The following is a 14407-nucleotide window of genomic DNA, read 5'->3' as shown; positions in this document are numbered from 1 at the left end:
ATACATACAAGTTTTGTCTCGGTATTTGGCTTTCTTTTAGGGAGGCTTGGGCGCTGGTTTGAAACTTCGTTCCTTGAAAGTACAGATTTCAGTCCTGCCAATTTACTTCCAAAGGCATTTGGCTCTTCTTTCAAAATGTTTACAGTGTGTGGTGCGTATTCAACCACTGGTCCGCCGGTATCACCATGGGATCTAAATCTGGTACAATCGACTGGTACAAGCAGGCTCCATTTGAGCCTTTGGATTTCAGTGGCTTTTCAGTTAATTACTTGGAAGCTGGTTTTACTTATGTCTATTGCCTCAGCTCAGCGTGTTTCTGAGTTAGGGGCTTTATCTTGTAAGCCACCTTTTCTCGTCTTCCAGGACAACAGGGCGGTTCTCTGTACAGTTCCTACTTTCCAGTCGGAAGTTGTTTTGACTTTTCACTCAAACCAGGAAAATTGTTTAAGTGATAAACGTGCTCTGTGTATTTACAGATTCTCTGCTTGTTCTCTATGACGCACATCGCACATAATCGTGGTTGGACAGTTACAAAGCACTTTATTGCAGGTTGGATAGGCTCAGTTATCACTCAAGTCTATAGTCAGGGTGACCGGCATCAGACCAGGTGTCATCGTATTACACTAGGGCTGTGGCGACACTGGGGTTCTGCGGAATTGGTTTGTCATACAGCTTCCTGGTCCTTTGTCCACACATTTACTAGTTTTTACCCTTTTTCATGTTTTCTCTTATGTCCTAGAGGATGCTGGGGTCCATATTAGTACCATGGGGTATAGACGGGTCCACCAGGAGCCATTGGCACTTTAAGAGTTTGAGAGTGTGGGCTGGCTCCTCCCTCTATGCCCCTCTTACCAGACTCAGTTTAGAAAATGTGCCCGGAGGAGCCGGTCACAGCTAGGGGAGCTCTACAGAGCTTCTTTAGAAAAAGTTTTTTTGAGAGTTTATTATTTTACAGGGAGGCTGCTGGCATCAGCCTCCCTGCTTCGTGGGACTAAGGGGGGGAGTAGTGTCGCCCTGCGGGGTCTGAGCCACTATCTCCGCTGACAGGACACTGAGCTCCTGAGGGGATCGATCGTTCCCCGCCACAGAGGATCGCTCACACCAGCAGCATACCGCCACCCCCTTACAGAGCCAGAAGATTGGTGGCCAGTGAGTCACGGACCCCCTAAGAAGGGGGGCTAGTGTGAAGATGGCGGCAACAGGGTATGGAGCGCAGTACTAACTGCGCTCCGGGGCTCATCGTACATAGTGCGGCGCTGTGGGGGGCAACCTGAGCCAGCGCCTACGCCCTACACTGGTCACACAGCCTGTCGGGGTCCCGGGATCTCTGCCAGCATAATTCCTCAGGCCAGTATAATCCTATGAAGAGCGGGAAGACAGCGCTATTTTGGGGGCGGAGCTTCTCTTCAGAGCCGATCCAGCAGCGTTCAGCGCCATTTTCCTACCTGCACAACGCTGTCAGTAAAGAGCAAGTCCCTCCAGAACAACTCCAGCTATCTCTCATGGTACCAGGGGGTTGTAGAAGGGGGGGGAGGTTGTATATGGGCTGTGTAACCTATTAAGGTGCACAGTCAGCGCTGGTTGGGGGTCTCCCTTTACCTAAAAAGCGCTGTGTGTGGGTTGGCTCCAATCTCTGTGTCTCTCTCTCTTGCCATTCTTGGGGGTGAAACTCTGTCTGCTCTCCCGTGTGTGTGTGTGTGTGTGTGTGTGTGTGTGTGTGTGTGTGTGTGTGTGTGTGTGTGTGTGTGTGTGTGTGTGTGTGTGTGTGTGTGTGGAGTGTCTGTGGTCTCCATTAAGCTATGTCCAAGGACTCTGTGTCATATGCTGCAGAGGATAATTCCTCTCAGGATGATCCCATTCCATGTAATTCACTGTTTTAACACAGATACCAGCAAGGGAGCCTGAATGGTTATCCTCTGTCAAATCTATGATTCTCAGATTTCTACTAGGGTTGCACAGAATGAGTCTGCAACTCGGCTTTACAGAACTCTATGCCAGTCTGGCCCAGTTCTGTTACCTCACGGCCCCCCGCTGTATATTCCCAAAAACGTGCTCCTGCACAGATTATGCAAGATGACACGGATACCGATTCTGACACTGAGGATGGTGATGGGGATGTGTTGAGGGGGGCAGCATCTCTTGCAAAAGGGGTGCAGTTGATGATAGAGGCCATTAGGGATGTGTTGAATATTACTGATACAACACCTGTGCAGGTTGAGGAGGCTTACTTCACTGAAAATAAGAAAACCTCGCTAACCTTCCCTGCGTCAAAAGAATGAAATGCGGTTTTTGAAAAAGCTTGGGAAAGCCCTGAGAAAAAATTCCAGATCCCTAAAAGGGTCCTGGTGGCGTTTCCTTTCCCTGTGGAGGATAGAAAAAAATGGGAAAACCCGCCCATTGTTGACGCGTCTGTATCCAGACTCTCAAGAAAAGGGTGGTTTTACCTGTTCCAGGATCCACCGCCTTGAAAGAGCCGGCTAATCGTAAAATTGATAATACGCTCAAATCCATGTACACGGCTTCAGGGGCTATACTATGTCCAACTATTGCCAGTGCTTGGATTGCCAAAGCTATAGTAAAGTGGTCAGGCACATTACTTGAGGAGTTGGATACTATGGATAAATCTGATGTTGAATTGTTTTTGCGTAACATTCAGGATTCGGCAGGATTTCTGGTAGAATCCATGAAAGACCTGGGTTCCTTGGCTGCAGGAATTTCTTCCATGTCTGTCTCAGCTTGTCGAGGACTGTGGCTGCGACAGTTGTCTCCCGACGCGGAATCCAGGAGAAGTGTGGAGACCCTACCCTAAACAGATCAGGCTCTTTTTGGGGAAGTGTTGGATGCCTGGATCTCCACGGCTACAGCAGGTAAGTCACCCTTTCTTCCCTCAGCTGCACCTGCTACGATGAAACCCTTTTCTTCAACTGCATCACAGCCCTTTCGGGCTGCCAAGCCACGATAGGCCAGACCGTCCAACACCTTCTTTAGGGGAGGTCAGCTTAAATCCAAGAAACCTGCTGCTGCGGGTTCCCAGGAACAGAAACCTGCTTCAGTTACACCAAAGTCCTCCGCATGACAGTGGACTGCACGCCCCGGAGGTGGGGCCGATGGGAGCGAGACTCAGGCATTTCTGTCGTCTGGCCTGGATCCCTGGGTGCAAGATATCGTGTCCTAGGGGTACAGGCTGGAATTTCAAGATCTCCTTCCTCACCGATTCTTCAAATCAGGCTTGCCAGCTTTGCTGGCAGACAGGGCTGTCCTGCAGGCTGCCGTCCAGAAGTTGCGGGAGGCACAGGTTATTGTACAGGTCCCTCCTCATATGCAAAACAAAGGTTACTATTCAAACCTTTTCATGGTACCAAAACCGGATGGTTCGGTCAGGCCCATTCTGAACCTAAAATCGCTAAATCCCTTTCTGAAGGAGTTCAAGTTCAAAATGGAGTCTCTAAGGGCAGTGATATCAGGTCTGGAAGAGGGGCAATTCCTGGTATCCCTGGATATCAAGGATGCGTACTGCCACATTCCGATTTGGCCGCCGCATCAGGCTTATCTCCGATTCGCACTGTTGGACTGTCACCATCAGTTTCAGGCTCTGCCATTTGGCCTCTCCACAGCACCGAGGTTATTCACCAAGGTGATAGCGGAAATTATGGTTCTCCGCAGACAGGGGGTGAACATAATTCCATATTTGTACGATCTGCTGATAAAGGCATCGTCCAAGGAGAAGCTGTTACAGTCCATTCTTCTCACGACCTACCTGCTCAGGGAACACGGTTGGATCCTGAATCTTCCAAAATCAAATTTGAAACCAACCAGGAGGTTGTCCTTTCTGGGAATGATCCTCGACATGGAAGTGCAGAGGGTGTTTCTTCCAGAGGAAAAAGCGTTGGTGATACAAACAATGGGCCTGGATGTCTGCCCGGGTGTCTGTTCATCAGTGCATTCGCCTTCTGAGAAAGATGGTGGCCTCTTATGAGGCTCTACAGTACGGGAGGTTTCATGCTCGGTCGTTCCAATTGGATCTCCTGGACAAGTGGTTCGGGATCCCATCTACATATGCACCAGATGATACGTCTGTCACCAAAGGCCAGGATTTCACTTCTCTGGTGGTTGCAACTACCTCCCCTCCTGGAGGGCCGCAGGTTCGGGATTCAGAACTGGATCCTTCTAACCACGGATGCAAGTCTCCGGGGCTGGGGCGCAGTCACTCAAGGGGAAACCTTCCAAGGAAGGTGGTCAAGTCTGGAAGCCGGCCTGCCGATAAACATTCTGGAACTAAGAGCCGTCTACAACGGTCTTCTCCAAGTGGCCCATCTTCTGAGAAATCGGGACATTCAAGTGCAATCGGACAATGTAACGACAGTGGCTTACATAAACCGACAGGGCGGAATGAAGAGCAGAGCTGCAATGTCAGAGGTGACAAGAATCATCCTCTGTGCAGAAAAACACGTTGGCGCTGTCAGCAATCTTCATTCCGGGAGTAGACAACTGGGAAGTGGGCTCTCCATCCGGAGGTGTTCACGGAGGTAACAGATCTTTGGGGCGTACCCCAAATCGACATGATGGCCTCTCATCTCGTCAAGAAGCTTCGGCGGTATTGTTCCAAGTCGAGAGACCCGCAAGCAGTGGCGATGGACGCCCTAGTGACTCCGTGGGTGTTCCAGTTGGTGTACGTGTTTCCTCCACTTACACTCATTCCAAGAGTTCTCAAACTCATAATGAGAACAAGAGTTAAGGCAATCCTCATTACTCCGGACTGGCCAAGAAGGGCTTGGTACGCGTATCTACTGCTAGAAGAGCCAAGGCCTCTTCCTCTTTGGGAGGACCTGCTGCAGCAGGGGCCGTTCGCCTATCAAGACTTACCACAGCTACATTTGACGGCATGGAGGTTGAACGCCAGATACTAACTCAGAAGGGCATTCCGAACAAGGTTATTCCTACCCTGATACAGGCTAGAAAAGGAGTAACGTCAAAACACAACCATCGTATTTGGAAAAAATATGTATCTTGGTGTGAGTCCAAGAAGTTTCCTGCAGTGGAGTTTCAACTGGAATGTTTTCTCCTCTTCCTGCAAACAGGTGTGGATATGGGCGTGAGGTTAGGATCCATAAAAGTCCAAATTTCGGCTCTATCCATTTTCTTCCAGAAACAGTTGGCTGCCCTCCCTGAGGTTCAGACTTTTTTGAAGGGAGTTCTGCACATCCAACCTCCCTTTGTACCTACGGCGCCTCGGCATCTGAACGTGGTGTTGCAGTCCCTCCAGTTGGACTGGTTTGAGCCTCTACAGGAGGTTGTGGTCAAGTTTCTCACGTGGAAGGCTGTCACTTTGTTGGCCTTAGCTTCTGCTAGATGTGTGTCGGAGTTGGGGGCTTTGTCTTGTAAAAGCCCATACTTGATCTTCCATGAAGACAGAGCAGAGCTTCGGACACGTCAGCAGTTTCTTCCGAAGGTTGTGTCGGCATTTCATATCAACCAACCTATTGTGGTGCCAGTGGCGACTGACTCCTCAATTTCAGCAAAGTCCTTGATGTTGTAAGGGCTCTAAAAATCTATGTGAGGAGGACTGCTCGTCACAGAAAATCGGACTCGCTATTTGTCCTGTATGATCCCAAGAAAATGGGGTGTCCTGCTTCTAAGCAGACGATCTCTCACTGGATCAGGTTCACTATCCAGCATTTGTATTCAACAGCAGGATTGCTGTGTCCTACGTCTATTAAGGCCCACTCTACTCGTAAGGTGGGGTCTTCCTGGGCGGCTGCCTGGGGTGTCTCGGCGTTACATCTTTGCTGAGCAGCAACTTGGTCTGGGTCGAACACGTTTGCAAAGTTCTACAAGTTCGATACTTTGACCGCTGAGGACCTGAAGTTTGGTCAATCAGTTCTGCAGGAGCCTCCGCGCACTCCCTCCCGTTTTGGGAGGTTTGGTACATTCCCATGGTACTAATGTGGACCCCAGCATCCTCTAGGATGTAAGAGAAAATAGGATTTTGGTTACCTGCCGGTAAATCCTTTACTCGTAGTCCGTAGAGGATGCTGGGCGCCCGCCCGGTGCTTCGTTTTCCTACTATCGTTATTTTGTTCAATACAACTTCGTTTTAGTTGAGTACTGCATTGTTACTTGGTAAGTAATGTTTCAGCGGTTGCCGAGTTTCAAGCTAGTTAGCTTGATGTGCCTTGTATGTGAGAGCTGGTGTGAATCTCGCCACTATCTGTGCATAATCCTTCTCTCGAAGATGTCCGTCTCCTCGGGCACAGTTTCTAGACTGAGTCTGGTAGGAGGGGCATAGAGGGAGGAGACAGCCCACACTCTCAAACTCTTAAAGTGCCAATGGCTCCTGGTGGACCCGTCTATACCCCATGGTACTAATGTGGACCCCAGCATCCTCTACGGACTACGAAAAAAGGATTTACCGGTAGGTAACCAAAATCCTATTTTTGCCCCCAGCGGCGCCCACTTTGGGTGTGCAGTTCTCCGGCCAGGCAGCCTGTGCGTTCCCTTTCCTGGGGCCGACTGTTGAACATCCCATGGTCCAGTGTCTCACCAGCTTTGCTGACAGAAAAAAGAGGATTTTTGGTCACTTACCATTAAATCCTTTTCTCTGAAACCGGCTGTGGGACACTGCAATCCCTTCTTCATGCTCATTTGTGCAAGGTTTTTATTCTTGACAGTCTTTTGCCTTGTGGTTTGATAATATTGTCCTAAGAATTTCACTAGGTTTCTGCATTATGTTGTTGCAGGGGGGAAGCTTTCTTTCACAGTTACAGTTTAAGTGCCAGCCCCATCCTGCAATCCCATTGTCCAGTGTCCCACAGCCTGCTTCAGAAAAAAGGATAAGTGACCAAAACTCCTCTCTCTCATAGCTTTTGCTACAGTGGAACGAAACCACTTGCTTTCACTTGGTAGTGCTACCTAGAATCTAGCATAATATATTCTATATGTTATATTATTTATATATATACTGTATATAGCAGCTAGCTGGGCTGAAAGTTGTATAGGAGATTGTTCCAATACCAGGCAAAAAAGGGAAACTATTTCACATTGATCACGCTATTCACATAATGGTGTTATCTGTCAGAAGGCCTGACAATTTCTGGTTTTATGGTTTAACACTCTTTGCTTTTCAGTATGCAGACTTAAATCGACATATGGATGCACTGAATGCCTGGAGAAATGCCACGTTTTTGAAGCCACAACACAGTTTGGCTTGGAATAATATGATCATACTGCTTGATAATACGGGTAACTTACTATTTTGTCTTGAAAGATGTGTTTATAAACAGAGTACATGTCTTCTGATTTTGTATTTGCCTTCCTTAGGCAATTTGGCTCAGGCTGAAGCTATTGGAAGAGAAGCCTTAAAACTGTTACCACATGACCACTCCATCACATTCTCCTTAGCCAATGTGCTGGGAAAGGCTCAGAAGTACAAGGTTGGTCTGCTCTGAGTGTTATGCATGAATAGTGATCTGTGGCTGTGCTATTAGTCTTTCACTGTAATCTTCAGGTTACTGTAGCTGTTGTCTTGAAATAAGTGTTGTTAACAGCATGGAGCAGTTTACGGTCTGGATAAATGAGCTGTGCAAATATTTATGTAGTAAACGAAACAATTCAAACCAATTCCTTTGTTCAACTAATTTATTGAACGTGTATATTTAGATATGTTATGTTTTAACCATACAACTTCTTGTACACTATAAGCATTTCACTTTTTGTTTTTGTTCTAGCATTTTGATCACATGAGGGCATTGTTCTTTTGTTTGATTTCATTGTTACTTCACAGCCACTGAAAAGTACAGATACAGGGCCTGATTCAGATTTGTACGTAACCCAATGGTTTATGTACAGATCCAGTGGTAAGTGTACTGCACATGTGCAGGAGCCGTTCTGTGGGATTGCTTGCAGGATCCCCTTAGACACAGCATGATTGACATGCTGCGACATTTGGGGAGCGGAGCGAGCGCTGTAACAGTTCTGCAAAACAGATGGGGGATGTAGAGCCCGGGGAATTGGCAGAGGAATTCAGATGGCCATCCTGAGTGGGCTTTGGCTCATATATATGGCCGAGGGCTGCTACCGTCGTGAGCGGTGGTGATCCGATACTGCGTTTCCGGATGTGGCACACGGATCGCAGATGCTGGCAGGAGGCATCTTTTTCCTATATATTAGTTGTACTGTATTGCGCAGCCGTTTCCCTGGCGCTGTGCAGTACCGAACCTGAATCAGGTCTACATTCCCTTATTGCTTTTCACGTGACATTTTCCTTTTTTGTGCTGCAATGAACATTTAGCCAAAACCTATGTAGTCTGAATATACTTCAGTTATATGAGAAAACTGATACTATTTTGAAATACTATTTTTTGTCTATCATACACGTCATTTTGACAAATTGTACTTTAGCCTTCAAAGAATGTACAGATTTTCTATTGTTTCATTTCAGGAGTCTGAAGGTTTGTTTCTTAAAGCCATTAAAGCAAACCCTTCGTCTGCGAGTTATCATGGCAATTTGGGTAAGAGCCATTTAAATTCTTCAACTGAATAAACTGTCACACGGCAGATACGTACACTGTGAGATATTTTCCTATTGATGGAGTGGAGAATTAATTATCAAACAATGTCAAGAATGAAACGTCAAGAAGCATATGTTTAACAGTCCATTCTCACTGCGTAGTAATTGAAAAGGATAAAATCAATATCAATCAAAAATAAGGGTGTACAAAAGGCCTACCCATTGGAGTGAAGCATTTCCATTATGAGGTGATGACTGTTCACACTGTAAATGTCTCCATGTGCGGACCCTTTGTTTATGAACAGCATGAGTAGAATGGAAAAGAAATTGTAAGCGGGTTTTTGAGGCCTGCTCTTTCTTACAGCAGAACTCTGTCAAAGTTTTTCAGGGCACGCTGAGATAAAGCATGCATGAAAAGCAGGAACATTGTGGAGAACTGGACATGACGAAAAACCCATGCCTTGTTGGTCAAGTTATATTGTTATTGAGCGTTTGATGAGATGATTAGCATTTTATTTTTTGCAATTAGAATCTATGGTTCAAAAGTCATTATAGATAGGGGGCTAGACTGCACATTTTTAATTCTAAACATAATAAGAGGTGCTACTATGCTGAGACTTGTAGTGCCACACAGAAAAAAAAAAACAGGTGTACACTCTAAACACTACGAACATTGATAATCAGAACAATTATTATAAATTCTGCAATTTAACATGGAGCAAAATTGATGTTCTTAGCATTATTTTTGGCCAAAAAATTGGGGCCCACCTACCATGCCAGGTGACCTCATTAGGTGGGTTCCTAACATTCTTAAGGTTCAAGGACAGAGAAGGTGAGAAGTAATAAATTAGGGTGTTAAAAAATGTTACATTAGTAAACAGCCATTTGAGTGCTAAAAAGTGTTAGATTAATTGGTAAAATAATTGTGCCTCAAAGCAGCCTGGTCACACCAACCCAGTGGACCCCACGCCCCGAAACCCATTACTAATATGTATTATATACATATATGTATGAATGTACTGTGTATGTAAGATGAAAGAAGAGCCACATATGGTAAAGATTGTCAGTTTTATATGAATTATTACAGTGTTAAATTAATCTGTCTAGACAAGAGACCATCTAGTACATTATATAAGGTGCATATACACAGCGTTTCTCTGGGGTTTTATTCCAACAGATGTAGCTCAGACCAGAAATGTAATGAATACTGATCTATGGCTGTATCCTCATTTCTGCTATAAATAGGTTTATATTGCTTTCATTTGCATGTGCAGCTGTGGCTATTGCAGTCCTGAAATAAGTTTAGCCAACACCATGGACAGAATATACAGTATTGGAGTTATTGTCCACAGTGGAGAAGGGCACATGGAACATTAACTGATGTTGACCACCTCTTCCAATTGTCTTGGTGTCATCCGCAATCCCAGGGTTCTGTGTGCACTACTTCATAAGGACCATTAATGCGGTTTTGCTTCCCGTTTTAACACAGCCCAAAATTAAAGGGTATGCAGCTCCCTTCAACTTAGGCCTACATGTATCAGGCCTTTGAGAGTTGCTTTGGGCATCGCTCTCCCAGGCTTCATGTGTTTCCCCCTTTAGACAGTTAAAAGGTTGACACTGATGGGAATATTTACTTAAGTGCGTGTTTACAGAAGTGGAGAAGTTGGCCATAACAGTCAATCAGATTCTAGCTATTATCTTCTAGAATGTGCTAGATAAATGATAAGTAGAATGGTTGCTATGGGCAACATCTCCATTTAAAAATCAATCCTGGTTTTGCCATGTAAATGATTGCCACTTTAAAAAAAACACAGGGGAACTCTACCAAAATCTCCTACTTTCTGATTCTCACGCCCTATTACATTCCCCTCGGGATGCCTACCTCTGATGGATCATCATGATTGAAGTTGCAAAGCTGACACTATTAAAATGCTGTAAATCACATTATTAGCAGGTTGACATATCGTGTTCATCCTAAAAGTGTCTGCATTCTCAGTGTCAACCTTTTCACTGTCTAAATCTGTCTGATACAGTAAGTGATATGCACACGACTGAAAGGAAGTGTTTGTCAGTATAAAAAAAATATCTTATAGCATGGAGAAGATGTAATAGTGTACAGTAAGGCTTCCCTTTTCCAGTCATAAAAAATAAAAAATAGCTGCTTTATGCATAAAAAAATAATTTTATATATATATTGTATGTGTAAAGATTTAAAAGCAGTGTTTTATTGGGAATACGCCACATTAGTAGTATAAGAGATAGCCCATAGTTTATAACCAATGGCAGAATGTTGCAGGCTTTTAGCAAGGAACAGAAGCAGATTTGTATACATCTTCTGTTTCCTTTTTAAATATATATATTTTTTTTATTTTTTCACAAAAAATATTCTTGATCCATCAAACAGTTGTTTTTCTTTGTTAGCTGTGCTTTATCATCGCTGGGGACATCTAGACCTGGCCAAAAAATACTATGAAATTTCCATGACGCTTGACCCTTCTGCACCTGGGACAAGAGAGAACTACAGTCTGTTGAAACGCAAGCTGGAACAACAGCAAATGAGAGGCCACATGTAGCAGTCCCACTTTTGATGTAGGAGCAGTGTGAGGATGACAAGTGACGTTACTGACACTCTTAAACACCACTGGCTCCTAAAGAAAATGAACATTTATGTTATCTTGCTGAAAATAATGCATTTGGTTTATGTACAAATCCTATGGATGTGTCTTTACCCACTACTACGGTACATGATTTGTTTTACTACTCGCTAAGAAAAGATTAGGAATTAGACAAATGATTTACTTTTTGTTCAAATTGTTTATGTAGAACATGCACAGCTTTATTATCTCTGGAAAAATGTTTACTACAGTCTTTTTTTTTTTATAAGGACTTTTTAGTTTTTACTACAGTTGCTACACTGTGGGAGATAGGAAACGGATGGAACAAATTGACTGTTACATTATTTATTTCCTTTTTAATGTATGCTGCATGTGCCTTTGGCATCTTGAGAATATCTACAGATTTTTTTTTCTCTCTTGGTGGTGTGTATGTGTGTGGGGGTGGGGGGGGGGGTACCTTTTGGAGAGAACATACTGGCTTTAATTTCTTAGAAATTTTGAAAATACAACATGAATCCAAACTGCTAATGTGTAATGTTTATAGCTACTATTTATTTACCTCAGTATAGGGCCACAACCTCCAATTTCACACTCTATTTTGTAAACTATTTGTTTTTTTCACACTATACAGTAGGTAACTGCTTCTCTTCAGGTAATTTAGATCTGGTCCTGCCTTACGAGCATTTATACATACTTTGCGTAATAATTGGACAGTGAACCTTAAAACCCTGTTGAGTTGTGCAAGATTGTCTACAGCCTTGCATAGAGTCGTACAATAGTGTGCGAAAACCTGTGATCTCTTATTTCGTTACTGATTGCTGTTTGTTGTATTGTTTACCATGTTTGTTACATTATTCACCTGTTGTTAGTCATACATTGCAATTTAACATATTTGGTTTTACTTTATAATCTGAGTATCTGTTTCCCAGGTTAAGTATACTAAAATGGTATTACTAGCATTACATTTGTATAAACCCATTTCTCATATAAACACAATGTTCCAATGGTGGCTTATACATAACTGTATTTTAGGTCTTTATTCTTGTTCCCGTGACATAAACACTAAATTAAAAATCTAGGTATCACGTTTTCCTTCCCAAAATGGCTTCTCCTTTTGCTATTTTGGGCTGAATATGATATTCTACCCATGGAACAAAGCAGTTTATAATCTCATCTATTTATTCAACGCACTACCACTTTGGGCATGGTACAGTGCCATCTTATTTTTGTGCCACTCCATACCTCTGTGAACATCAATGATCTCATAGCTGCCAGCCATGTACAAAATAGTATGTATGCATGTATCTATATACATACAAACATAATATACTTGTATAATTTAAACAGAAACCGGAAGCATAATTTTTTAGGTATTCATTTAATTCAATACTTCTGGTTTCCATTTAATTTAAACAGTTGGATATCATTTGTGTGTTTCGGGGCGGGGGGTGATTTTGCTGCAATGGATGATAACAAAGGGTGAGATTCAAATGTTATCAAACCCCCCACCCCCCCACCCCGATCTCCCGTCTAAAGCTATGTCCCCGTTTTCTCGCTGATCGCTCCCATAGCAGTCGCGTAAAGCAGCTAAACCTGACTAAACTATTGGTCGCGAAAAGTTCTGAAATGGGTCAGTTTTTGTGCATTTCAGCTTGCCACTCCCAGAGATAGCGAGCTGAAATGCTGATGTCGCGTCCGTCAGCAGCAACATTCGAATAGCTGCCGACATTTGATTCTGCACTGATTAATATGTATTTTTCATTTTTTTTACGTATGCTTAGCAACAGATATGATCAGCCACTCCCTAAAGGGCGTGCAACAGGAATAAGGGATATAAGGAGAGCTTGTGGTCATTTGGAATATCACCCTGAGGAAGGCCATTCTGGTCGAAAAAGCATTGGTGAAAGGAGCATTTTTGGTTGCCTAAGAAGGATTGCATGCATGGAATATGGAATTATAAACAATGAAAGGTTGTTGGGAAGGTGTCCAGGATCTATCTCCAGGCTGTAACAGATAAGCTCTTGAAATCCTTATATTTAAAATGCTGATTTTTATTTTTTTTTAAAGTTTGTGTTTAATAAAATGTAATACACTTTTAGTTTTTCCATTACCTTTTGAGGTTATCTATGTATGGAATTGGGGGATAATCAATAAGGATTATTTATGGAATACTGTGTTGACTGGCCACAAACATTTTAGAAAAGGACGAGTCATTCCTCGGGACAATTCTTATACCTAATATAAGATGAATGAAAGACACCTTAGTTTGCGCAATAAACATGAGATATGCAGCCTCACAAGTACAGTGGGAAACCACACCAGCTTCCCCATTTAAGGATGGAAAAAAAGCCAATGTGATTGTGATGTGCGTTAAGTTCCATGAAAACGTTTAAGCACAACCATGTACCACCATTTAATCTAATAAATCTAAGTATATTATACAGGAGACAGGTCAGGTAAACATAATATTTATTTATCATAAAATCCTCATAAAACAAACAGACCATTTGATATATTCAGAAAAGTCCCGGGCAGCACAGCTCCGCAGCACCAGAGTAGGCTTAAAGGACCAAGGGACTTCACAGTGCTGAGGTCATTCAAGGTGTAGGCATAATGTTAGGACATTATGGACCATCGGGACTGAACTGGTTACCGGGTCTGCTACAGGAGCCAGGCTGGACCGGCAATAACATGGACACTGAGCTGATTACCAGTTCTGTTACAGGAGTCGGGCTGGATGGGCAATAACATGGACACTGGGCAGGTTACTGATTTTGCTATGGGAACCAGCTGGACCAGCAATAATATGAAGACTGGGCTTGTTACTGGTTCTGCTTCAAGAGCCGGGCTGGACCGGCATTAACACAGCCATCGAGCTGGTTACCGGTTTTGCTATAGGAGCTGGGCTGGCAATCACACGGACACTGGGCTGGTTACTGTTTCTGCTACACGGGCTGGAATGGCAATAACACGGACACTGGGCTGGTTACCGTTTCTGCTACAGGAGCTGGCCTGGACTGGCAATAACACTGACACCTTGCTGGTTGCAGGTCCTTCTAGAGGAGCTGGGCTGGACCAGCAATAATAAGGATACCAGGCTGGTTACCGATTCTGCTACTGTAGCTGGGCTGGAGCGACAATAACACGGACACCGAACTGGATACCAGTTCTGCTACAGGAAAGTGCGGGTGACCACTGGAACCACCTTGGAAATGCCGTCAACTGGCAGAGTTCAGAGATTCACAAGTAGCAAGCATGAGGCAGGAATTGCTCAATGAGTGTTGAT

At 44.0% G+C, this 14407-nt stretch overlaps 2 protein-coding genes across 4 annotated transcripts in view; both read left to right on the top strand.

Annotated features, from left to right (window-relative positions):
* TMTC4 (transmembrane O-mannosyltransferase targeting cadherins 4) overlaps positions 1–11083 on the top strand; it is a 201279-nt gene extending 190196 nt beyond the window's left edge. For all 3 annotated transcript variants that reach the window (XM_063953238.1, XM_063953237.1, XM_063953236.1), the window contains exons 15-18: positions 7125–7239; positions 7318–7430; positions 8438–8507; positions 10928–11083. In XM_063953238.1, coding sequence (XP_063809308.1) covers positions 7125–7239; positions 7318–7430; positions 8438–8507; positions 10928–11079 — 450 coding nt within the window. In that variant the 3' untranslated portion in view covers positions 11080–11083. The remainder of the gene's footprint in view (positions 1–7124; positions 7240–7317; positions 7431–8437; positions 8508–10927) is intronic.
* Positions 11084–11165: 82 nt separating this feature from the next.
* The window catches only part of GGACT (gamma-glutamylamine cyclotransferase), a 151506-nt gene continuing 148264 nt past the window's right edge, over positions 11166–14407 (top strand). Inside the window, exon 1 of the mRNA XM_063953239.1 lies at positions 11166–11246. Coding sequence (XP_063809309.1) covers positions 11220–11246 — 27 coding nt within the window. The 5' untranslated portion in view covers positions 11166–11219. The remainder of the gene's footprint in view (positions 11247–14407) is intronic.

Source organism: Pseudophryne corroboree, chromosome 2 (assembly GCF_028390025.1).
Source record: "Pseudophryne corroboree isolate aPseCor3 chromosome 2, aPseCor3.hap2, whole genome shotgun sequence".
In the NCBI taxonomy this organism is placed as follows: domain Eukaryota; kingdom Metazoa; phylum Chordata; class Amphibia; order Anura; family Myobatrachidae; genus Pseudophryne; species Pseudophryne corroboree.
This window is presented reverse-complemented; position numbering and strand designations above follow the sequence as displayed.